This window comes from Saccharomycopsis crataegensis, assembly GCF_037102585.1.
Source record: "Saccharomycopsis crataegensis DNA, jcf7180000000075, whole genome shotgun sequence".
NCBI lineage: Eukaryota > Fungi > Ascomycota > Saccharomycetes > Ascoideales > Saccharomycopsidaceae > Saccharomycopsis > Saccharomycopsis crataegensis.
Genome location: NW_027043822.1, coordinates 701,767 through 726,431, shown reverse-complemented (window position 1 = coordinate 726,431; position 24,665 = coordinate 701,767). Strand labels below are relative to the sequence as shown.

Sequence of the window (24,665 nt, the reverse complement as noted above, 5' to 3'; positions counted from 1 at the left end):
AACAACAGAAATCAGTAACGAGAAAACACGAATGTTAGATTATGGGAACAAACCAGTGAGGATTTTTTTATTTTTCGATTATTAACCATGAATATTCCTTTTCACCATAGGTCAGAGATGACACGGATTTCAGTTTATGTACACCCTCATTTGTTCTTGGAGGCGACATTAGCTGCCAAAGGAGTCCCAAGAGTGGCACTCAACACTGCCTTCAATTTAGCCCAATATTGCTTGGCATTTGGAGGCAATCTTGAATCGGAAAATACCCCATCGATTCTGACTTCGTAGGCTTTCAACACTGCTTTAGTGTAGACAGATTTCTCATATCTCAACTTCATGAAAAGGGTGTAACCGACAAGAATGATCCACGAACGTTTCATGAAGAACAATGCTTTGAAGATCAACACCACCAAGAGAAAGAATTCCAAATTAGCCACCAATACTAACGAGCTGTCGTTATTGTTGGTGATCAAGGTGCTGATTTTACCGAGGGTGCTGGTGGTTTGCGAGTAATTCAAAGCTGGCAAGATCTGGTTTCTGATGTAGGTTAACGAGTGGAAAAGGGAGAAGATCACAAAAGGTGCCAATGACAAGGTGTTTACTGGAGCAAAAAACCATAAAAGAGCATCGAAAGTGTACTGGGCATTGTCATCGCCAAATAACAATTGGAGGGTTGGCTGACGGCCTTTGTACGATTGATAAAGGATGATCCCAAACGATTCAATGACTCCTAGATACGCCAATCTGAAAAACAAAGTGTTGGCCAATCCGCCAGAACGGAAAGTGAGGAGATAAAGCACACTGGAAAAGAAAGTGACGATATGGCCTACAAACCAAAAGAATTGGATATTCTGGGACAGTTAGCAAACATAATCCTTAAGGATTCAATGCCACTCAATGGCAAGAAAATAACATACCTTTGTAAGGGCGTACAAGTTATCTGTTGTCGATGGTTTTGACGAAGAAGATGAGGGACTGGACATAGTTGTATGTATATAGTACAATATAATATAATATAATATAGTATACTATAATATAATATAATACATACAAGATATCACAATCGATGCCCTTTTTCTAATTTTGCCACACACAAAAAAAAAACGAACTTTACAGGCAGCGCCCTTAGCAGAAAATTATTTTCTTCGCACCGGTCAAATTTTTTTTTTTTTTTTTTCACCAAAATTTTCTCAATTTTTTTTTTTTTTCGTTAAATTGTAACTCTCTTCAATCAGCAGTGTTTGTATCACAATAACCAGATCTCGTACTACAGGTTAACCAAAAGAAAACCCTCAATTGAAACGACTCTGACCAAGCGATACTATAATCAGAACAACAACATTTAAAAAGCAACTACAAAATAACATTTTTTTTCTTAGAAAAAAAGAATAACAACAAACATTAAACAACCCAACCCCAGATTAAATACAGCAACAATGTCCCAATCAGCAGCTTCTTTATCATTTGGTCCTACATGGTATGTTAATCTTGTACTATAATACATTATAGAATGTATATGTATATTTTCCAGAAATCATCACGTACTAACCAATCATCATTAGGATGCGCCCAAAATCTTCATTGCACGATGAAAAAATATCCTCTCTTTCTGCCACCAATTCACAGAAAGTCGATCCAAGTTTTGATGTCAAGGATGCCTTGGCAAGCTCCAAAATCATTTCTCCAAACTCTGCAAGCACCAGATATTCATTGAATGAAATGTTTGATGTGTTGGACGAAATGAAGGAGAAGGGTGACCTTATACCCCAAAATTCAGATGAGCCATACAAGAACCCCAAACCAATGGATATCTTGCACGTCGTATTGAATGAAAATGGGAAAATTCAAGGCAGTTCCTCTTCAGTAACCAATCTTGAACACTCAATTGACAACTTATCATTGGGCAAAGCAGATGGCACACACCATGCTGGTATCTCCAACAACAACAGCTGGAGTAATCCAGAACCTCAACAGCCAAGTACCACCTCCACCACCACTCAGGATTCATCAGTGTTGAGTAATGTGTCTAGCCCGGCTGCCCCTGCTGGCTCCTTACTCGATAGGATTGGTAGTAAGAAGTCGTTGTTGGATTCCCTTAACTCTCCTTCTCATGTTCCGCCTCCTCCAGGGTTTTTCAACATCAGTCCGGAAAACATCTCATGGTATTACTTGGATCCTTCGAACCAAGAACAGGGCCCATTCAATGGCCCAATGATGCAGAATTGGTTTTCCCAAGGGTATTTGAAATTGGATTTGCAGATCAGGCGGTCGGAAGAAACGGCATACTATCCCCTTAACCAATTGATGGCAAGGGTTCAAAATTCGTATCAACCATTTCTTGTGCCTTTGCCCTCAGTTAATCATCAACCGTACCCGCTTCACGCTCACCCAGGCGGCGGAGCCCCGCAGTCCGCATTCTTTGGCAGTGGTACTGCTACTCCAACCAATACTGGGGGGTCCAATTTCTTCCAAACCCAGGACACTTCTGGAGGTTTCAACTCCAATGGCTGGGGTAATTCTCAACGCTCCAATTTGATGCAGCCAACTTGGTCAACTAGACCGATTGGTAGCCAGGATTTTGCGTTATCTGATACCATTCCATCCAGATTGGCGACTCAATCGCCATTGTACAACAACCCATTATCGGTGACCAACTCCTTTACTAGTATTCAACCAACCCAAACCGTGACCAATCCATTATCTGTAGAAAATACCGGGGGTAGTAGTTTGCTTGCGTCTTCCAATACTTTTATGAGTTCCACCAATAGTCCACTTGTCAATGCCGCTACCACTTTCGAAACTGAACCAAAACAATCTCTTGACCAAGATCATATTAGTTCTCTCTTGTTGGGTAGTGTTTTGAAAGAGGAAGTTCCAACTGATGTTGTTGGAAAAACTTCAAAAAAACCAGTGGAAGAAACTCCAGAAGAAATGATTCCAACTGGTGAACCGGTTAAAAAGGTTACTGAAAAACCAAAAAAGGAATCTGCCAAGAAGACCAAGAAAGGATCTACAGCATCAAAAGAAACCAATTCTGAACATCAGCCTACTACTACTACTACTACTACTACCACCATTGCCGTTGCTGAAACTCCAACTGCTACCATTGAGTCGTTTATTGCCACTACTGAATCTTCATCTACTAAGAAAGTGACGGAAACCGTTATCGTTGAAAAGTCGGTGCAAGCCAGTAAACCTAAGTTGGCTCCTTGGGCTTCCAAGCCTGCTGGCGAACCAGCCACCAAGAAACAATTGACCTTGAAAGAAATTCAAGAACTTGAAGCTGCCGAAAGAGCAAGAGAACAAAAACTCATTGAACAAAAGAAGATCACTCAAAGAAACATTTTGTTTAGCGAAGCTTTGAAGCACGAAACCACCGAGAAGAAATCTACTTTGCCAGGAACCGCCGGATGGGCCTCGATTGGATCACAATCTAAACTTAGTGCTCCTGCTAAAACCCTTTTCGACATTCAAAAAGAAGAAGCTGCCAAAAAGCGCGCTGCTACCATCGCCAAAGCATCTTCCGTCATTGCTTCTGTTGAAAAAACCACGGTTAGTAATGATAACAGCTGGACTGTTGTTGCCACCGCTGCAAAGAAACAACAAGCACCTTCTGCTGCTTCTGCCACTGGTGCCGCCTTGAAGACCCAATATAAGGTGTCTGGCGCTTCTTCTTCGAAATTGCAAACCCCAACCCAATTGAGAAACGTTTCTTCCACCGTCCATCAATCTTCCACTGTGTCCTCATCAGCTTCCTCAACTAACAGTGGTGCCAATTCTGCTGCTAATAAGCAACGTCGTGAATTCTTGTCCTGGTGCCGTGGAGAATTACATGATTTGAACAGAGGCGTCAACAAGGAAGAGCTTCTCCGTATGTTCTTTCAATTCCCTTGCAGCAATGACTCTCGTGATTTGATCCAAGATACCATTTATTCTTCATCTAAGACTTTGAACGGTAGAAGATTTGCCGAAGAATTTATCAAGAGAAGAAAAGGGGTGGAGAAGCACGTTGTCAACTGGGATGATGCTTTGAACATGGACCCAGATGACGAAGAGGAAGACGAATGGATTGTCACCAGCTCCAAGAAGAAGGGAAGACGTTAAGATCCGTAGCCCTCTTGATAATATAAATATTAGTATTGGAAAATATCTTGTATTCTGAAGATTTCCTGGAAATTCCTGACAAATATATATCCCCCATGAATTGTAAAAATCCAATGTAGAGATTCAATAATTGAATATTCAACCCATATTCTACCACCACTTGTATATAAATACATTTCTTGCGAAATATAAATGATTCTCATAAGATAACGAACGTTATAATTGAATATTCTTTATTACCCGGTGCGAAAAATCACCGTTTATCAAGCAAAACTTCTTGCGTGCGCGGAGACGATTATTTTTTCCCGTTTTTCTGATCCTTTCGAGAAAAATGAACAGACAGTGAACAAAAGTTGTATCACTGTTTGATTTCATATTGGCAGTGGTTTTGTTTTTCTTTTTTCCAACATGGTTTTAGCAGACTTAGGAAGACGAATCAATGGTGCCATTTCAGACATCACCAAGTCTGATGTGGTCGATGAAAATGCCATCAATTTGATGTTGAAGGAGATTTGTAATGCCCTTCTTGAAGCCGATGTCAACTTTAGATTAGTGGCGAAATTACGTGAACGGATAAAGACTCAAATATCAAGCCAGGAGAATATTACTGGAGGAAATAAGAAAAGATTGATTCAAAAAACCGTTTTCGATGAACTTGTGGCGCTTGTAGATTGTCAAACTGAAGCGTACAAGCCAAAGAAGCACCAAACTAACGTGATTATGTTTGTTGGGTTGCAAGGGGCTGGTAAGACCACAACCTGTACCAAATTGGCGACTTATTACCAAAGAAGAGGGTACAAAACAGGGATGGTTTGTGCCGATACTTTTCGTGCGGGGGCGTTCGATCAATTGAAACAAAATGCCACTAAGGCCAAGATTCCATTCTTTGGGTCGTATACCGAAACCGATCCAGTTAAGGTGGCGAAATCCGGGGTGGATAAGTTCAGAAAAGAGAAGTTTGAGATCATCATTGTCGATACCTCTGGTCGTCATAGACAAGAACAAGATTTGTTTGATGAAATGGTGCAAATCGGTAATGCCGTCAACCCAAATCAAACCATCATGGTTCTTGATGGGGCAATTGGTCAAGCTGCCGAAGCACAAAGTAAAGCCTTCAAGGAGGCTGCGGACTTTGGTTCGATCATTTTGACCAAGATGGATGGCCATGCTAAAGGTGGTGGGGCGATTTCCGCGGTAGCCGCCACCAACACCCCGATCGTTTTCATTGGTACCGGGGAACACATTACTGATTTCGAAACGTTTTCGCCAAAATCATTTATTTCTAAACTTTTGGGGATTGGTGATATCCAAGGGCTTATGGAACACGTCAAGTCTCTTAATTTAGACCAAAAGGACACAATAAAGAATTTCCAAGAAGGGAAGTTTACCCTCAGGGATTTTCAAACACAAATGGGCAACATGATGAAGATGGGACCACTTTCGAAAATTGCTTCGATGATTCCTGGGATGTCCAATCTTATGAGTGGGGTGAGTGAGGAAGACGCTTCGTATAAATTGAAAAGAATGGTGTTTATAATGGATTCGATGACCAAAAAAGAATTGGACAGTAATGGGGATATCTTTGTTGATGAACCAGCAAGAATTGTCAGAGTCGCGAGAGGGTCTGGTACTTCTGTCACTGATGTGGAATTGGTGTTATTGCAACTGAAGACGATGTCGAAGTTGGCTAAAGGATCAAAGAATATGATGGATATGCAAAAACAAGGCGGGGGCATGCCTGGAGGACGTGGAGGTATGGCCAACATGTTTAACCCAGCCAATATTAACAGAGCTATGGGTGCCATGCAACAGAATCCAGGGATGATGCAGAACATGATGAACATGTTTGGCGGTGGTGGCGGTGGTGGTATGCCAGGAATGCCAAATATGGGTGATATGATGAAGATGATGGGCCAGGGTGGTGGTATGCCAGGGATGCCAGGGATGCCAGATCCTGCCGAAGTCCAAAAAATGATGAGACAGAATCCTCAGATGATGCAAAACATGATGAAGCAGTTTGGTCTCTCATGAGTTTATGTGATTTATTTGTTCGTTAATTCTTTTCTTCTTTTTAATTGTTTTCATTTCAATTTATGCGATTTTAACTTTTACTTTTGATAATCATTGTTTATTTAGTGTAGATTTTTTGTTATAAAGTTGTTACAACTTATTTAATAAGAATTTTCTTGAGAAAGGTAAAATTATGATTATCAATATTTTTTGCAGAAATTGGATATTATTAGTTTTATACTAGTCACGATATCACAAACGCGGATAACTTATCCCAGTTATTGAACATTATATTTTGTGTTAATCTCACAAGTAGCGAAAATAACCCCCCTCCCCTCTTCCCTCGATATTTTTTGCGTATACTCCGGCAAGTGTTTTGGGTTGACATTTCTCGGCGACTCCTGGGCCCCACTTACCGACCATGCAGGCATCCATCCATGGTAATGACATGCATGCCAGGCCTTAGGATCCTCCCGATATATATTTTGGGAAGTCCGCCATTTTTTTTTTATTTGATACATGTTTTTTATGTTTTATTTTTTATTTTGCTTTCTTGCTTCTTAGCATTTTGATCAAGAAATTTAGAGAATGTTCCTGGGTCATAAAACTTGGTTGATTCTCGTCCTATGTTATTATTATTATGGGCTCACCATGGCAGCGACTCCCGAGCTACCCTTTGATTGGTATTCTCTAGAAGTGTCTGGGAAATTATTAACTAAATTAAATGGTCCTGAAATGTTTTTATCCTCCAACGAAGTCATAGATGAAGTATTCCCAATCACTGACATGTCCATTCTGTCAACCAGCTTCAGGGCCAACATCGACTTCGACACCGCTGATATATGGGTCAATGGAACAGTTCCAAAGAGTTCCTCCACTTCTACCAAGAGTTCAAAGTTCATAGAGAAATTGAGTACCGGAGAGGAGATCCTGGGTACATGGTATGATGAAGAACTCACCTTGATGGGGTTACAAGTAGCTTCAGTACCCATTGGAATGGTGCTGGATTCCAAGATTTTGCCAGCATCGTTAGGTCTTGGACAAGAAAATACTGGTCATTCAAATATTCGCTCCAAACTTGTACAGAATGGCCAAGCCGCTGTTACTAGCTACTCGATCGTGAATGAGATTGGGAAATATTCAGGAAATATCATTTTTGGCACCATAGATACCGCTATGTATACTGGTGATTTGATCACATTTCATTCTACAGGATCAAACTTCACGGTCCCAGTGAGCGCAATTTCTGTGAACTCCAAAATTATTAAAGGCTCCAGTGCCACAGCAGTGTTCAATAGAAACAAGGATATGATCTATCTTTCTAAAAATGTGATAACTGAAATCATCAATGAAAGTTCGATCAATGGCACTTTTGATTCGAAATACGGGATCTATCGCGTTGAATGTGAAGTTAGTGATAAGTTGACTGAGAAATATTTGGAATTCAATTTGGGAGGTATAAGTATCACTATTCCTTTGCTGAGTCTTGTTTACAAAATCTCAGACTCTTCCGCGTGTGCCTTAGGGATGATCGCATCCTCTGATGCTGATTTTGTCTTGGGAAATTCTTTCTTAAAATATGTTTACCAATTCAACGATTACGCAAATGAAATCATCAAAATTGGTAAGGCCAAATCATCACTGACAATAACAACTTCAGATTATGATAATGCTACTACTACATTTCACTCAAAACAACCTGTCACAACCACATACTCGGAACACTCTCATCCAACATCCCACATTTCCAACACAATCCATTCAACATCCCACATTTCCAATACAATCCATTCAACAGTCAGAAACTATGATGGCTACTCTAACTCCTCCCATAGTGCAAATGTGTCGATGTTGGATTACGTGAGAAAACCGAAACCGAAAACCTTTTCCACAACCCAAATGTTTAATTCCACTATTTCTGGGCATGGGGCAGCCAATCGAACAGCCACCACATCAAAAGCTTATAAGACTAGTCACTATAGTAGCACTAATAGCCATCATAACAGTAATAGGCTTTATAATACTACTAGCCATTATACCAGTACTAATAACCATGCCAGTACCAACTACTATGCCACCAGTAATCATACCACTGTCGCTGCCACCACTAAAGTCTCTTCCACTGTCGCTTCGGGATCAAGATTAACTAATGATCTGGAGACATCATCATCCAGCTCGACTATCTTGGTGGCCACTACTTCCTTGGGGCAAGCGGTTCTCAATGCCGGATCAAGAACCCTCGCAGCTGCGGGCACAACCATCAGTGGGCAACAATCCAGCACTACAATCAACTCAACCAGATCTATTACCACACCTCTTGGACACAGTTCAATGACCAGTAGTATCTATGATCATACCAGTGCAACCGAAGGTACCACCGCCTCCATTTTCACTTTTGCTAACTCTGATTATTCTTCGATAATGAGTATCATTAGTGACAACCACGCAGCAACAATCAAGGGTGGGGTGCTAGCAACGGTGCTATTTTGCCTAATAAATCTTTTGTGATCGGAATAACCAGGTTCCATCGTTCCAGTTCATTTTTTTTCTCTTTTTTATTTTTCTTTATTTTTCTTTATTTTTCTTTATTTTTCTTTTCTTTTCCTTTCTTTTCTATCTTGTTTGTTTTTGCTGTTGAATTTTGTTACATAGAACTGTGCTTTTAATAGAATCTAAATCTTTCATCTGTTTTCCTTTGTGTCCTTTTTTTCTTATATTTTGTAACTATAAATATATCGAATCGTTATCTATACAGATAGTGAATTACAGTTACGAGCTTCCATTTCAAATTGTAGTTACAAATGATTAATATTGAATCCCAAGAAAAATTTAAAGAAAATGAAGTGAATACGATAACAAAAAAACATAACAATAAAAAAGGACCATGTGAACTCAAACAAAAAAACAACAACAACGATAGTTCAACAAATCTCCGTTAATTCTTTTCATGCTATTTGATGCATGCCACGTCCTCTACCATCCTGATATTGATTCTGATATTGGGTATCACTGTTATTCATTTGGTTGTTTCCCAACTGTGACGAGTATTCGGAAAACCAAGGACTAGTCAACGCAGCGCGGGCAGAAACCCTGTTTTCTGGCTTCATTTGCAATAATTGGTTCAACAATTTCAAACCAATAGGATCAACCTGAGGAACAATAGTGCCCAAATCTTGGGAAATGTACATGTCGAAATTATGACGGTAGTTTGGCAATTGAGAAACCCCTGGCCACGTTCTTTCGGTTGGGGTACCCATTATTTTGAAAATTGTCAACAATTGATCATCGTTAGAAGATCCTGGGAATAATGGACGGCCAGTGAACATTTCTGCCATGATACATCCAGCTGACCAGATATCAATACTGGTATTATAGTTTCTGGAACCCATAAGCACATCAGGGGCTCTGTACCAAAGGGTGACAACCTCGTTGGAGAAAGTGTTGACAGGGATCCCGAAGGCACGGGCAAGACCAAAATCACCAATCTTGAGCTCACCTTTAGAATTTATCAATAAGTTTTGAGGTTTTAAATCACGATGCAACACACAGTTATCATGGCAAAACATTATACCTTTGAGAAGCTGAAACATGTAGCTTTTGACAATCTTAGGGTCCAACGCACCGCGATTACCATAGGTATCCATGTACTTCTTAAGATCACGGTCCATATGCTCGAACACAAGGGTCAATTTATTTTCCGTGTGGATCACATCATAGAGGGTGACGATGTTTTCATGCTTGAGTTCCTTCATAAGAGAAATTTCACGGATTGCAGTAGAAGGGGTACCTTCTTCAGAGTCCAAGTTGATTTCTTTAAGAGCAACAAGGGACCCGGTGTACGCATCTCTGCCTTTGTACACAGTGGCATAGGTTCCTTCACCAAGCTTTTCGAGTTGTTGGAAATGTGACTGACCGGCCATGGTTTGTGTATATCTGTTCTATTTATCTATCTGTAAGTGTGTCTGTCTATTTACCTGCAATAGTGGTTCCGAATAATCAGTCCTGAATGAATTAAAAAGAGGATCAAATATTTTTGATTAAAGGGGGCTCCTCTATTATTATTATCACAATTAGTAAACACCAATCTTGGGCTTTCCCTGGAAAGTAATACTAATAATAATTATTAGATCATCCATTGGGGTGAGAGAGACATTCGCTGGTCTCAAAATTCCTGACTTTTTATGGTAACTTCATCACGTGCGAGAGATCCGAAAGAAGAGAAAAAATATTTGGAAGAACAGGAAGGAAGAAGAAGCAGCGGCAAAGACCTGTGTTTGTGGGAAAATATGGGCAAAAGAGGTAACAAGAAGTCCCGTGGAGAACAATTCGAAAGCATTTTGCAAGAGTCCAAACTTATAGGGAATGACTGGATAGAAGTATGCTCACGAAATGTCGAGTTCAAGTCGTACCATTTTGAAAAGGCTTTATACAATTTGATTCTCCAACCAGAAATCAATTCCACAGTATTGTTACGGGCTGATATCCTCAGGAATACCAAGTACGAATATCTTGATGAAAATGGTAATATTATGGAGACTCCGTTGGTCACTGAGAAAACAACTGAAAGGGATGATCACTCGAGATTAAGTTCGAAACCACTGAACAGAAAGAGAAAACTAAATGAGGAAGACAAAATCATCGAAGGAAATGAAGAAACAGAAGAAGAAGAACGAAAAGAAGAAGAAGGGAACGATGTGATACAAGAGCTCAACCTTGATGATATGCAGCTTCGAGATATACCTACGGTCTTAGATTTCAAACCTAAGCGACAGATTGTCAGACGGTTGATTCCTCGTAACCCATATAAAGACTACGTGATCAACCAAACTTGTTTGATATATACCTTGCAAGACTATGAAGATCAAGATGAATCTCTTTTTGTAGTGTACATACCACACATTGAGAGTGGCGAACAATGTCCGTATTACTTACCACCGGTGGAAGCGGTGGGGATTTTTTATCATCGTCCAACAAAGAACTTATCACTAAATTATCTTCCATTTGGATACAAGGACCCTCAAGTGATCCGTAATTTGAAATCCCTCGATTCTAACGACAGAACTTTGAGAATTGCTTTCAGATTACTCCAAACTGCACAAAAACATAGTAAAGGGGTGATGGATGGGTACGAAAAACGAGTACAGCATGATGTAGTTGTCAGCAAGGTGCTTTTTCAAAACAGATACATTGCTTTAAAGAAGCAATACTCCCAATATTTGATTGATAATTGGCAGGAGAATACTGATCCAAAGAAACATGTGTTTGAAGATATCGCCATCGCCGCATTTTTGATCGAACTTTGGCAAAATATATATGGTGATACCAACTTTCAATTTGCTGATCTTGGTTGTGGTAACGGGATCCTTGTTTATATTTTGATCATGGAAGGATTCCATGGGATAGGAATTGATGCCAGGGCCAGAAAATCATGGAAAATTTATCCAGATAACGTCTCACAGTGCCTCAAGGAACAGGTGATCATTCCAAGGATCTTGTTGGAACAAGATCAAGACTACCTGATCAGTTTACAAAACTCCACGTTCAAGACAGATCTTCATGGAACTCATAATCAGAAAAATCTCAATAAACTTGGGTCTTCATCTAACGAAATCGAGGTAGTTAGCTATAACTCTAAGACATTGATGAATTCCAGCTATGTTAATACCGGAACATTCCCAGATAACACCTTCGTAATCGGTAATCATTCTGATGAGCTTACATTATGGATCCCATTATTTGGCTACGATTTCATGGTGATCCCATGCTGTTCTCATGCATTATCTGGGAATAAGACTCGGTTCTTACCAAAGGCAAACAACAATGCTGCTGATTCTAAATCTACATATTCTGGGCTTGTGCAACACACAGAAGAAATTGCTTCCCAAGTTGGTTGGAAAACCGAAAGAGAAATGTTGAGAATCCCTTCTACTAGGAATTGTGCAATCGTAGGGCACCATAAACAACCAGGAGATCAATTTAAGTCGGTTGCCCAAGTTTTGGAGCTTGAAGGTGGTGCTGATGGATGGGTAGAAAATACCATGAGTTTGATGAAGCGTCCACCCCGAGGACACTGAGTATTTTCCCCTATTTATTATAATAATATTCAATAATTCAATATTGTTTTGTAGGTGACAGGAAGCAAAGTCATCGCAAATTTTGTAAAAAAAAAAAAAAATATTTCCGTAAAAAAAAAAAATTCTGCAAATCAATCAAATCATAAAAGTGAGACACATTTATTGACATGAAAGACTTGTTCTAGGTTATTATAGAATAGAAAAAACACTAATATTAGGGAAGGAAGTAATCATAAATCTTAAAATACCGAATAACCACATTACTATGACAAATGAAGTTGAGTTTGAGCAGTTACAGCCCAAGTTCCAGCAGCTTGGGTTGAAGAATTCTGGTGATGAGCATCAACAGTTTCTTCAAAGTTATGCCACCCAACGACAAGAGCTCCATAAGAAACAGCGGGAAGAGCCACTCTTGAAAGAGAATAAGAAGCGGTTTGTTATGTATCCAATAAAGTACCACGATATCTGGAATATGTACAAGAAGGCAGAGGCATCGTTTTGGACCGCCGAGGAAATTGATTTGGGAAAAGATTTACATGATTGGAACTACCAGCTCAACGAAGACGAGAAATTCTTCATTAGTCGAGTGTTGGCATTCTTTGCTGCTTCTGATGGTATTGTCAACGAGAACTTGGTGCTGAACTTCTCAACTGAAGTACAAATACCCGAAGCTAGGTGCTTTTATGGATTTCAAATCATGATGGAAAACATACATTCAGAGACATATTCATTACTTATCGATACATACATTCAAGACCAAGAGAAAGCAGATTTCCTCTTTAATGCGATAGAAACCATTCCTTGTATTAAGGAAAAGGCTGATTGGGCCCTTCGATGGATATCTGATAAGGATGCCTTATTTGCAGAACGATTGATTGCCTTTGCAGCAGTCGAAGGAATCTTCTTTTCTGGTTCATTTGCTTCTATATTTTGGCTCAAGAAACGGGGGCTCATGCCTGGGTTAACGTTTTCCAATGAATTGATTTGTCGCGATGAGGGTCTTCATACTGATTTCGCTTGTCTTTTATACTCTCATCTAGATAATAAGCTTGCTCCGGAAATTGTCGACCGGATCATCATGGAGGCAGTGGCGATTGAAAAAAGATATTTTGATGATGCTTTGCAAGTATCATTATTGGGGATGAATAGCAATTTAATGAATCAATATGTGGAATTTGTCGCAGATCGATTGTTGGTGGCTCTTGGGAGACCTAAGATTTTCAAAGTTAGTAACCCATTTGATTTCATGGAGAATATCTCGTTGGCTGGCAAAACCAATTTTTTTGAAAAGCGTGTCAGTGATTATCAGAAAGTTAAAGTGATGGAAAAGTCAAGTGATAATAATAAAACTCATCCAACTAATACTGGAGAATTTCCGCTAGAGTTTGACGATGATTTTTGAGCAGCGATTATGATGAGATGATGATGATGATGATAATAATAATAATAATGATAAATCCTGTAGATATTTTGTAAATTATATTATGCTATTTAGCTTTCCATATTCGATACCCTTCTTTCTTGTTTCTACTTTATATAATTTTAGGGAATATATTCAACCTCTTGTCTCTTCAATTCTTATTCACATCAAGTTTTTTCCACACTTCCTCAGGAAAGAAATTTGATTACAATACTTGTAAAAAAATATCAAAATGCTAAATAAAACATATATTTTATCATTAAAGTACACACGAAACAATCAGAATAACAACATAGGATAAGAAAAAGGAGCCACAAATCACTCAGATACCCACTTTTCTTTCCAAGTCAGTATGGAAATCCCTTGGGTTTTCTTCATCGATATTGGTGTAAACATCTTCCCAATCAACACTCATTTCTTTCCCAAGTAACACGTCTTGATGTAAACTTCTGGACCCATCGGTCAATACCGCTGGTTTGAAATCGGTCTTTTCGACAATTTGTAATTCCATTACTCTTCTGATCGGTTCAGCAGCCCCAAACATACGCTTATATTGTTCGAGCTTACGGGAGTGTTGGGTTTCTTCCCAGTTGGCAAGACGCTGTTCGAGCGGATGATGTCCATTGACTTGTGAAGCAATCGAAAGGGGGCCTTTACCAGCACGCAAGGTGTCAGGAAGGTCAACATGGACTGCAGAGGTCTCAAACTTGGTGGCATTGACTTCTGATTGGAAGTCTGATTTGGGGATCAATCTCATGGACTAGTATTATTATTAGTTAGTACAATAAGAAGCAACTTCGAGAAAGAAAGAGAAGTGAATTCCCGCCCATGAGGTATGTATAATGGCGCTGGAAAATGCCTTTTGAACTTCGTATTTTGCCACCAAAAGATTCCGTTTTCTGATTCAATTAACACTCAGTAATCTCATTATATATATTATAACTAGAAGAAATGAATAGGGAATCAATTCTGTAGATTATTCACAAGAGATATGTATTATTGACAGTCCAATCTCGATCTCCCATAACCATTAACACTCCAAAAAAAAACAACGCCATATTAGAATAAAAACAAAAGTTGACAAATGACAGGAAAAATCAAAAAATACTCACCATCTTTTAATGATATTGTTTAGTCAATTCTCGTGGGTGGAGATATATTATTATATTATGAGCTTTGTAATAGTTCTTCTCGCCACTTACAGTTTTGCCCGAATTTTTGATTTTCCCCAAAAATACCTGTGGTGCGCAAAGTGTTTTATTGTAGCTCCCTATAAAGTTACACGAACAAGATTCCTTAAAGGTCTGATTTATCTATGTATAATATATATTATCAATATATCTATATAAAGATTGCAACAAATAAAAACAAAATAGGGACAGTTTATGGTATGAAAAATCAAATAATCTACTTATTGTTATATATCTCATGATTCCTTTTTCTCAGTAACTTGGCGATCTTTTGTTTCGATATCCGGGAGGATGTAAAACTTGGTTGTCAAGCAATAATCATCCTGTTTTCCTATTTCAAACAATCTGAGGTATTCCAAAAAGATATCATAATGATAGACCCCGAGTCCAGTGAATAGATGCCACCATCCATGGCCTTCCAATAAGAAACCATAAGGAAGGCCCACAAACCGTTTAAGTTGGGTGACTTGCAGACATAAATGTATGTCCAAATTCCATAAGAAGTACCCAAATAAGAAACTTCCTACCCCTTTAACCATTAGCATGATCATGGTAGAAATCTCCTTTTTGTACTTTACATTATCTACCGAGGTGGTGATAGTATGGTACGATTTCCCAATGATCATAAAGTTAAGGAATGCATAGCAGGCTTGGTGAAATGTTGGATCTTTAATGATCAAATAAATAGCGGTCATTAACCCTGCCAATGTGGTAACCAAGACCCCGATGATGAACGTCTGTTTTGGAGACTTTCCCTTGGAGAAAATACTCCAGAATGGAACGCAAGTGGCATACAACATTGGTAATTCATCAAGTAATTGGAACTCGTACATCAAGGTCATATGGAATAACCAAGAGCCAATACCCACAAGGAGGAACCCACAGTTACCTAATATGAACCTTTTCTCAAACCCGTTTTGAACAGAACGTAAGATGGCAAAGCAGGCAAGGAACATGAAAAACAGGTTGGTGATGGTATTGACAAACTCTGCGATGTAGTACGAAATAACGTTATTTTCTTCACACCAGTCGATGGTGGCGGTGACCTCGGATCCCCAATAACTGGATACCGTATCGATATCAGGGTAGGGCACTGATAAGGCAAATGGCAATTCAAACATTATGATGTGTTATATCGCTCAGTCGGTTGAAATTTGTATTATTGTGGGGAGGTTTTTCTATAATTTGAAGTCTAGTATTTCTGAATGCCGAATCAACAGAGAGAATCTATGAGTAGAAAAGAAAGAAAAGAAAAAAGTTTCTCTTTATTGAAAAAGAAATATCTACCAAAGAAAAAAAATCTTAGTTAAATAGGATAATTTGAATCAAATTTGATTTATCCATGCGTTCCGAGATGGACTCGTTTGACACTTGCGATGAGATACCAACGCGAGCAACGGCTGGATCCAACCAAAAAATGTCACAAAGCACAAAATAACAGAATCTAAACAATTTTTTCGAGTTAGGCACTCTAATAAGATAATATAAATACATATAAAAAAATATTAATATTATTGTCATTTATTACAACTATTAATCTCTCCGCCTTTGTGACTTGTTTTCCGTGCCGGAAGCGTGTATGTTACCCGGTCGCAATTCTCAAAAAGGAATCCGTACTCCGTCTAGTGCGGCCATCTTGTTTTCTGCGAGTACAAATTGGAGGATGAAAATTTTTTTTCCACAGTTCTCTTTCTTTCTTTAATATTTTGATTGTCCAAGTTAGCAATTGGAATTGAGCTCATCAAAAGTCAGTTGGGGGAATGTCAGCAGTGTTTGTTGACACTCTAACTGCTCTTTGCGGTGCTTCTATTCCATCATAGTTAGAAAATAGTAATATTGTTATGGTACGTTCTTTTTTTCTTATTATCTAACAAGTCGTTATATTGTTGAGGTTCAATGGCTTACGATGATTATTTGCATGTACCAATTGTTGCTACTGAATGTTCTTTGTCGACAACTCGCATATCGTTAAGTTTCAGCCTTGTATGAGTCAAGCCATTGAATCTTTTCAATTAATGATTTAGTGAATGTTTCTAACTTGAATAACTGTTACTAACAATTATAAGGTATGTTTTTGATTTTACTTGAGATAGAATCGCAAGATGGGAATGCTTCTTTGATGACAATTATCGCCGGGCGGACATATTGTCGACCATCACTGTTCTGCAGTAGCCGCGCTCCTTGTGTACAAAATTGGGGTGCTGGTGGTTGGTAATTGATGATTGGCTTTTAGCTGATTGAAAGCAAACAAATACCTTTTTGTGAATATTTGAGAATTCAATTTAATGCTTACAGCATTGACTAACAAGTTAAGCATTACTTTTCTTTTTGTCAAACAAAAGATATTTTTGTGAAATGTCTTGAAGCAAAGCAGGGTATGGTATGTGTTTTTTTCTCCTACTTTTGGAAAGCCTTGTGATATTGTATGATGATTTTTTTATTCACACTGTATGAGAATATCATTGATTAATAAAACAAAAATACTGATTTAATGACTCTGATAATATTTGGGCTTTTTTTTTGATAATTGAATATTTGAAATTCGTGGACACAACACTAACTGAATTTAGCATTCATAACTTTCAGTAAACTCAATAAACAATTTTTTTTTTCAAATTAATATAATTGTAACTGATTCCTACATCGTAATCATGTTGAAAAACTTTTTAATGAATATGTTTGCATGTTCCACCTTCGTTTGGAACATTCACAGACTATTAAAATTTGCAACAAAAAAATACCATAATATACATCGAAAATTAAATAAAGAAAACAGAAGTAAAAAAATGGAAGAAACTAGATCTAGAATATAAGTGTATGCTTCTTTTTTTTTCAATGAATCTAAAGCAGACAAGATTCCACAGCTTTAACCAGTTAATCAGAATGCTGCTTCGTCATCACCATCACCCTCATCACCGAACTCTTCACCATCATCGAAATACTTCTCCGCATTATAATCATCATCGTCCTCGTCGTCAAAGTCATCTTCCTCATCATCGAAGTCTCTATCACTCTCTTCTGGTCTATCCTTCTCATCTTCCACTTCTGCAATATTTTTAAGTCTTTCCAACATTTTACTGGCAGCGTCACCATCATTACCTTCTTCATTATTGATATTATCCAAATAGAATTTGCCTGAGTTTGCCTGGTAGCTATTCAACTTCAATCCGTTTCTTCCCTTTCTAACCTTAATTACATCATGTAGTTCTGTAGGAAAGAATTCTGGTCTGAATGGATAATCACTGGCTGATCTCACTTTTCTCTTTTTTGCATATCTATCAGAATAACGCTTCACCCCATCGTTGATCCCCACGTCTTCAACTTGGTTCTTGGTATTCCCTAAAGAGGACCCTGTAAAGAAAGGCCCGTCCTTCACGAGTTCTTGGAAATGAATGAACTGTGTAGCCACCGCCTTTTCTCCTTCATTGAGGGGTCCATTTACCGGCAAAATCATGGTACGCTGAGAATCAATATCTAGCTTCACTTCCTTGAGCTCATTATAGTCAATCCCTAGACCAAATGCCCCTCCCCCATAACCGCCGCCGCCACCACCAAATCTTCTACCACTCATTATGATAATATGTGTTTTAGTTTATGTATTTGAATAATATATAAAATATATTATAGCATACACAATTGTCCTGTGCTGATGGGATGAAAAAAAAATAAAAAAAAAAAAAAAAAAAAAATTATGAAGCAATCCGAGGGCTGTGCACGTGGAGGATACCGGAGATTGTTTATTGCTGCTGTCACAAACATTGCCCATCACCAATAGCTGTCAGCTTTATAGCTTGCAGCTTTTCAAAAGTTGCTGATCTTTATTGCTTCGATTGCCACTTTGTTTTAGAAACTATACATACCTGATTGTTTTATAGAGTTCTCTCTGTGAGCGTTTTTGATCTTATAACCAAGTTTTTTTGGTGGCTTTTAGCCTGCAATCATTATTGTTGATTCTGGTGACTCTGAAAGCTGATTGGTCTCTCGCGATAAGACTACATTTCTCGTTCTTCCTGCTGCTGTTTTCTATTCAAGCTATCGCTCATTTTCTAACCAAATTCACCCTTCATTTCAAAGGCATTAAGGATAAGCATAACATTTCACGTTGAACCAACCATGATAAAGGTATTATCAAACGGATTGGAAACCAATCTCTCGGAAAGGCTACTCGCTCCGGAAAATATTTATGATAGTATCGATGAAGATATTGAAGAAAAAAATGATAAAATTAAAAGAAATGGAGTTTCCCCTTTATTATCTTTCCTAAAAGACCTTACAACTTGTGAATTTGATAACTCAATATCCAAACTTCAAACCTCGCTAGATATGAAGGAGACCATGTCAAGGATCAAGCAACACATTTGGAATCGATGGGATCTCCAATATATCTTGGTGTTTGCATTACTAGCTTTTGATTATTATATTATCGAATTTCCTGGGCTCTTATTTAAGACCATGGTTGGGACTCTTTTAATCTTGGCGCTTTTGATACCCGCAACATCACAGTTCTTCTTTCCAGCATTACCTATTCTCACTTGGCTAATAACTTTCTATTCTTGCTCGTCATTTCCTATTTACTGGCGTCCACCAATCCAGGTTCAGTTCTTGCCGATTATTGAATCAATTTTATATGGTGATGACCTTTCCAATATTTTATCGACTTATCAACATCCTTTTCTTGATATATTAGCATGGATACCATATGGTATCATTCACTTCGCGATCCCGTTCGTTGCTGCAGCATTAATCTTCATTTTCGGTCCTCCAACTGCCTTAAGAGCATATGCTTTTGCATTTGGATATATGAATTTAACGGGGGTGTTGACACAAATTTTGTTGCCATGTGCCCCACCATGGTATAAGTATAGTTATGGGCTTCAGCCTGCTAATTACAGTGTTCGTGGATCCCCTGGAGGACTTGCTAGAGTAGATGAGATTCTTGGGGTCAACATGTACTCGGGGTCTTTTGGTGCTTCCCCAGTGGTATTTGGGGCATTACCTTCACTACACTCTGGATGTGCGGTGATGGTGGCCTTGTACTTGCATTACGTGTTTCCCAAAGCCTATATGGTTTGGTGTGGCTACGTGATGTGGATTTGGTGGAGCACAATGTATTTGACCCATCATTATTTTGTCGATCTTATCTGTGGTGGAGTGTTGAGCTTTGTATTTTTCCACGTCACCAAACGCAACATGTTACCAAAGATTTATATTGCGAACTTGTCAAGATGGAAATATTCTGTATTGGAATATGAACACGAGAATCTACGATTGGGTAATGAAAACTCGAGAGCAGGAAGAAATATTGGTCTAAACTCTGGGCATATGCTTGAAGATTTGCGACTTGTTGAGAATGGTCATGATAATTCGTTGTCGCCATTGATCCTACCAGTAAGCTCTTCGTTTCCTAGTCCCACATCTCCCACGACACCGGTGTCTCCCATTCTTCTTCATTCTTCAAATGATAGTAAAGCATTTGTTAGTGGACATATGAAGCCATTCAACAGAGGTAATTATTATAGAAAATTGCTACCGAAAAGTGCAGGGCTTGAAGAAACGAGAGTCAATAATTTCCCGCGGGTTGCAAGTTGAGGTGTCGTGTACCAACTGACGAACTAGTTAACATTTTTGGATTACAAAAATGAATAAAAGCATCATTCACAAAACAGAAAAAAAAAAATTATAAACCCAATAGCAAATATTATGAATGTATATGCTGTTTTAAGTATTTTCAATTCGTCAACACTAATTATATTTAGAAGTTATTGCAGCATCCCTTTTTTTACCGGTTGTTCTTTCTGTTATTTTTTTTCTCTACTTTTCCTTTTAATTCTTTTAAAAATATTTTTCTGGTTTGTGTTTTTTCTTTTCCTATTACGGAGAATCATCATCTATTAATATTACGTAAGGTTATATCATGTTTTAAGGGTAAGTTTTCTGAATTTGATTGCGAACAGCGAGGTGCTGGGGAAGAATAAATTAGCTAACAACCACTAAGTGTTTATTTAATAAATAATGAGAGAAACAAAAGTATTGCAAACAGTACAGTCAATAAAATATATTATATTAGAGTATACATTAAAGCGAATGACAGGTTATCGCTAAGCGCAACCTGAGATAAGGCATGTGCTATTTTTTTTTTTTTACTGCATTTTCATTTTAGTTGTCTTTGGGCTGTGACACCCGCAATCATCGCCCTTTCTTTTTGACAATCACCTTTTCATCGCGTTAATATTTGTGTGATTCCTGGTCACTTCAATGGCACATACTCTTGAATGCCTGAACAACTGAATAATAACACTTTTCTTTCCCGGGTATTTGGGACGTCGCTCGATGGCAATCATGACGACTCGAACGGTGCAGAACTCTCTAATTTGATCCTCAGCGATGATTATCGCCAATCAAAACCATCCGGCTACGGCAATGGCACTAATAAGCTTATGGAATCTGATACTAAACTGAATGATCAAGTTGAAACCACAAAAATGACAGGGGTTAAAATGCTTGTAAATGAACTTCAAAGCTCAGATGATGATGATGATGATGATGATGATGATGATGATGATGATTATGATAGTAATGATGATAGCGATGCTAGTACCAAAAACTTTTTGAATCGCCAAAAAAATTATAATCCTTCGGTGTTGAAAAGTGCTGCCGCGGCTATTGCTGATTTCACTCAAGACGTTGATATAAATTTGAACGATGATCCAAGGTTGCGCGGGGCGTTGGATAATAACAATAATAATAATAATAATGACGACGACGACGACGACGACGACGATTATAACGATGATAATGATGATAATGATGATGATGATGAGAATTCTGTGCCCGAGGCATTGTTAACCGACAAAAATTTCAACAAGAAGAGATCCCAGAAACTAGATAAATATAGAAAAAATGGGAAATCAAAATTAGATGGCCAGTCAATTCTTTTTGAAGAGTATGGGAAAGATCTGCTTCTTGATACAGATACTAAAGGCCATTTTAAGTCACGAGGACCCAAATTTGGGAAGGGTACTCCCCAGACATTGCTCCCATTATTCAATGATAACAAGAAGAAAAATTGGGATAAAAAATCAATAGAAAATGAGGCCGTCAGAAAACAAAAACTCGGGATCCTAAGTCCTCGTGAAAAGGCTTTATGGATGTGGGCTAACGTTGAAAACCTTGATATTTTCCTCCAAGATTGCTACGATTATTATTTACAAAATGGCCACCACTGTATCTTGATTAAAAGGGTCACTGATCTTCTAACGTTAATATTTATGGTTTATTTTTCCACATACCTTGGTTATTGTATTGACTACTCGAAACTTTCCACCCACAAGAAATTATCGGAAATTCAGTACGACCAATGTTACAAAACCGAAATTTCAGGCACAATGAAGTTTTTCCTCTATTTGTTTTATGGTTTTGTCATTGGGAGATGTATTCAATTCTGGTTTATTGATTTGAAGAAGCTAAAAGAAATGAGGAATTTTTTTCAATACTTGTTGCAAATTGAAGAAGCCGAGTTACAAACCATTTCATGGCAGCTAATCATCAAGAAATTGATAATTCTTAGAGATACCAATTCCAATGGGATATTAATCGCCTCTGATGAAACCAGTAACAATAATAAATCCGATCTCAATTCCAAATCAAGACTAACTGCCCATGATATTGCCAATAGAATCATGAGAAAAGAGAACTACCTAGTGGCTCTTTATAACAAAGGCATTTTGAATTTCGAAATCAATGCCCCAATTCTTGCAGGATTGACGAAACAGAACTCAATTCTCACCAAGACTCTTGAGTGGAATATTAATTTATGTATCATTGGATTTATTTTCAATAATCAAGGCCAGTTTAAGCCAGTTTTTCTTAGGGAGTCCAATAGAAGTTACTTGTCACAAGAGTTGACAAAAAGATTTATTATCTGTGGTGTACTTGGGATAATCGTTGCCCCAATACTCGCCACCTATTTCGTGTTGTTGAATTTTTTCCGGTTCTTTTATGAATTTCGATCGAATCCGCATTTAATTGGTGATCGTGAGTTTTCCCCTTACGCTGAGTGGAAGTTTAGAGAATATAATGAACTATATCACTTCTTCAAAAAAAGATTACATTACTCAATAGAGTCTTCCAATGAATATCTCAACCAATTTCCTAAAGAGCGGATCAACTTGTGCATGAAATTTGTTTCATTTATTAGTGGTGCTCTCGTCACGGTTTTAGTATTGCTCACGCTCTTCGATCCAGATTTGTCTATCAATTTCGAAATCACCGAGAATAAGTCTGTGCTTTTCTACATTGGTATCATTGGTTCAATTTGGGCGATTTCTCATGGGGCTACTTCTGATAGTGAGATTCAAAACCGAATTTTTGATCCTGAATATTGTCTTAGAAACGTTGCTGCTTATACACATTTCCTTCCGCCGGAATGGGAAGGAAGATATCACACAGAAGATGTCAAGGGGGAATTTTCAGAGTTGTTTCAATTGAAAGTCGTTTTGATTCTCAAAGAATTTCTCAGTATTATATTTATTCCATTTATTTTTTGGTTCGCGTTACCAAAATGTTCTGATCAAATCATTGACTTTTTCCGTGAGTTCACAGTACATGTGGATGGCTTGGGATATGTCTGTTCATTCGCAATGTTTGATGTGGATAAGAAATTGAAGAAAACAAATGTCAAAGATAAAATCAAATTTAAAGATGCTCCAAGGAAAATGGCAGGAAAAAATGGAAGATCACGACAACCACCACCACCAGGGTCAGCCACGTCCTCCCTGGTGCCTCTGACGGATTTGTGTAACGACTACTTGAATTCCGGTGATAACAAGATGTTGAAGTCATATTTACATTTCGTGGAGAGTTATGCCAATCAAGATGTGGAACCTCAATCACTTGAATTTCATCAGCAACAACAACAACAACAACAACACCGCAATCAACAACTCATGAATCCGGACTCCTTAGTACCAGGTGTGTCGCTGATTATACACCAGGCTCTGGGATCAGATATCAATAAATCAATGTACTTTTCCAAACAATTCCCATTTGGAGCGACTCGTCCGATGGTTCCCGGTCGCAAACGGCCCCAAGTCGTTTCAAATACCACTGAATCAATGATGATGCGTTCGAGGTTTTACAGTAACAATGGCAATGCTCCTCGTCAGCACGACACTGTGATGTACAATAGCGTTCACAATTTCGTAGGTGATGAGTCTTATTTGATTGATTTACGAGCGAAAGATAATGGGATAGCCCACGAAGGCAATAATGACAATGTGGGCGACGGCGTGTTGGGCATGTTAAACCAATACTATAAAACCGGAAAACGTGTATGACGGGCCAGAAACTTTTTGGTTGATAGTTCTTTTTTTTTTTTTTTTTATAATATATCCTTTTTATTTTGGCTTCCTTTGTTGTTGTTTTTTTTGTTTTTTTTCGGTTTGTATTACGTATGAGTTAACGAATTCCTTAATATTACTCTGATTTTTGGGCAAAATCACCATCATTCACAATGTAATTACTGCGACAAAAAAAAGAAGAGAATAAAAAAAGAAGAATATTTGAGCTATTATGATAATATGACGATAGAATTAGTTCTTCTTACCATTTTATTTTCGTATGAATTGGTTTTCCCCGTTACCATTCTATTTTCAAATCCTTGTTATTCCGTCATATGGGGCATCTTCTGCCCCCCAAAAAAAAAAAAAAAAAAAATCCCGAAAAAGTTGAGATTTTTCTTTTTTTGTCCCTCAACAAATTGTGAAATTTTAGAGTGATCTGATTTATTTATCCAATTAACGTTCAACTTTGTGGTATTTCAGAAATTGACTTATAACAAAAAAAGAAAATCCCCAAGAATTCCCTTCC

At 38.1% G+C, this 24,665-nt stretch overlaps 12 protein-coding genes across 12 annotated transcripts; 7 read left to right on the top strand and 5 right to left on the bottom strand. All coding sequences in view use genetic code 12, as the record gives it.

Moving 5' to 3' along the window:
- Positions 1-146: 146 nt before the first annotated feature.
- DASC09_024550 (nucleoporin) lies at positions 147-983 on the bottom strand (the record flags this gene model as incomplete). The annotated part of the gene is made up of 2 exons (XM_064996058.1): positions 147-851; positions 918-983. The coding sequence occupies 2 exons, from the start codon at positions 981-983 to the stop codon at positions 147-149; spliced, it is 771 nt and encodes a 256-aa protein (XP_064852130.1).
- Positions 984-1,436: 453 nt separating this feature from the next.
- On the top strand, positions 1,437-4,104 carry DASC09_024540 (Syh1 protein; the record flags this gene model as incomplete). The annotated part of the gene is made up of 2 exons (XM_064996057.1): positions 1,437-1,477; positions 1,563-4,104. 2 exons carry the CDS (start codon positions 1,437-1,439, stop codon positions 4,102-4,104), a joined length of 2,583 nt encoding a protein of 860 aa, XP_064852129.1.
- A 408-nt stretch (positions 4,105-4,512) lies between these two features.
- On the top strand, positions 4,513-6,135 carry SRP54 (RNA-binding signal recognition particle subunit SRP54; the record flags this gene model as incomplete). Its single annotated transcript, XM_064996056.1, has 1 exon — positions 4,513-6,135. The coding sequence occupies one exon, from the start codon at positions 4,513-4,515 to the stop codon at positions 6,133-6,135; it is 1,623 nt and encodes a 540-aa protein (XP_064852128.1).
- Positions 6,136-6,702: 567 nt separating this feature from the next.
- Positions 6,703-8,622, top strand: DASC09_024520 (uncharacterized protein; the record flags this gene model as incomplete). The annotated part of the gene is made up of 1 exon (XM_064996055.1): positions 6,703-8,622. The coding sequence occupies one exon, from the start codon at positions 6,703-6,705 to the stop codon at positions 8,620-8,622; it is 1,920 nt and encodes a 639-aa protein (XP_064852127.1).
- A 437-nt stretch (positions 8,623-9,059) lies between these two features.
- On the bottom strand, positions 9,060-10,034 carry PHO85 (cyclin-dependent serine/threonine-protein kinase PHO85; the record flags this gene model as incomplete). The annotated part of the gene is made up of 1 exon (XM_064996054.1): positions 9,060-10,034. The coding sequence occupies one exon, from the start codon at positions 10,032-10,034 to the stop codon at positions 9,060-9,062; it is 975 nt and encodes a 324-aa protein (XP_064852126.1).
- Positions 10,035-10,400: 366 nt separating this feature from the next.
- Positions 10,401-12,188, top strand: TRM44 (tRNA (uracil) methyltransferase; the record flags this gene model as incomplete). The annotated part of the gene is made up of 1 exon (XM_064996053.1): positions 10,401-12,188. One exon carries the CDS (start codon positions 10,401-10,403, stop codon positions 12,186-12,188), a length of 1,788 nt encoding a protein of 595 aa, XP_064852125.1.
- A 265-nt stretch (positions 12,189-12,453) lies between these two features.
- On the top strand, positions 12,454-13,590 carry DASC09_024490 (uncharacterized protein; the record flags this gene model as incomplete). The annotated part of the gene is made up of 1 exon (XM_064996052.1): positions 12,454-13,590. One exon carries the CDS (start codon positions 12,454-12,456, stop codon positions 13,588-13,590), a length of 1,137 nt encoding a protein of 378 aa, XP_064852124.1.
- A 340-nt stretch (positions 13,591-13,930) lies between these two features.
- UMP1 (Ump1p) lies at positions 13,931-14,723 on the bottom strand (the record flags this gene model as incomplete). Its single annotated transcript, XM_064996051.1, has 2 exons — positions 13,931-14,368; positions 14,721-14,723. 2 exons carry the CDS (start codon positions 14,721-14,723, stop codon positions 13,931-13,933), a joined length of 441 nt encoding a protein of 146 aa, XP_064852123.1.
- Positions 14,724-15,034: 311 nt separating this feature from the next.
- YDC1 (alkaline dihydroceramidase) lies at positions 15,035-15,919 on the bottom strand (the record flags this gene model as incomplete). Its single annotated transcript, XM_064996050.1, has 1 exon — positions 15,035-15,919. The coding sequence occupies one exon, from the start codon at positions 15,917-15,919 to the stop codon at positions 15,035-15,037; it is 885 nt and encodes a 294-aa protein (XP_064852122.1).
- Positions 15,920-17,676: 1,757 nt separating this feature from the next.
- Positions 17,677-18,369, bottom strand: RPC31 (DNA-directed RNA polymerase III subunit C31; the record flags this gene model as incomplete). The annotated part of the gene is made up of 1 exon (XM_064996049.1): positions 17,677-18,369. The coding sequence occupies one exon, from the start codon at positions 18,367-18,369 to the stop codon at positions 17,677-17,679; it is 693 nt and encodes a 230-aa protein (XP_064852121.1).
- A 542-nt stretch (positions 18,370-18,911) lies between these two features.
- On the top strand, positions 18,912-20,387 carry DASC09_024450 (phosphatase PAP2 family protein; the record flags this gene model as incomplete). Its single annotated transcript, XM_064996048.1, has 1 exon — positions 18,912-20,387. The coding sequence occupies one exon, from the start codon at positions 18,912-18,914 to the stop codon at positions 20,385-20,387; it is 1,476 nt and encodes a 491-aa protein (XP_064852120.1).
- A 683-nt stretch (positions 20,388-21,070) lies between these two features.
- ATG9 (autophagy protein ATG9) lies at positions 21,071-24,133 on the top strand (the record flags this gene model as incomplete). Its single annotated transcript, XM_064996047.1, has 1 exon — positions 21,071-24,133. One exon carries the CDS (start codon positions 21,071-21,073, stop codon positions 24,131-24,133), a length of 3,063 nt encoding a protein of 1,020 aa, XP_064852119.1.
- Positions 24,134-24,665: the final 532 nt, after the last annotated feature.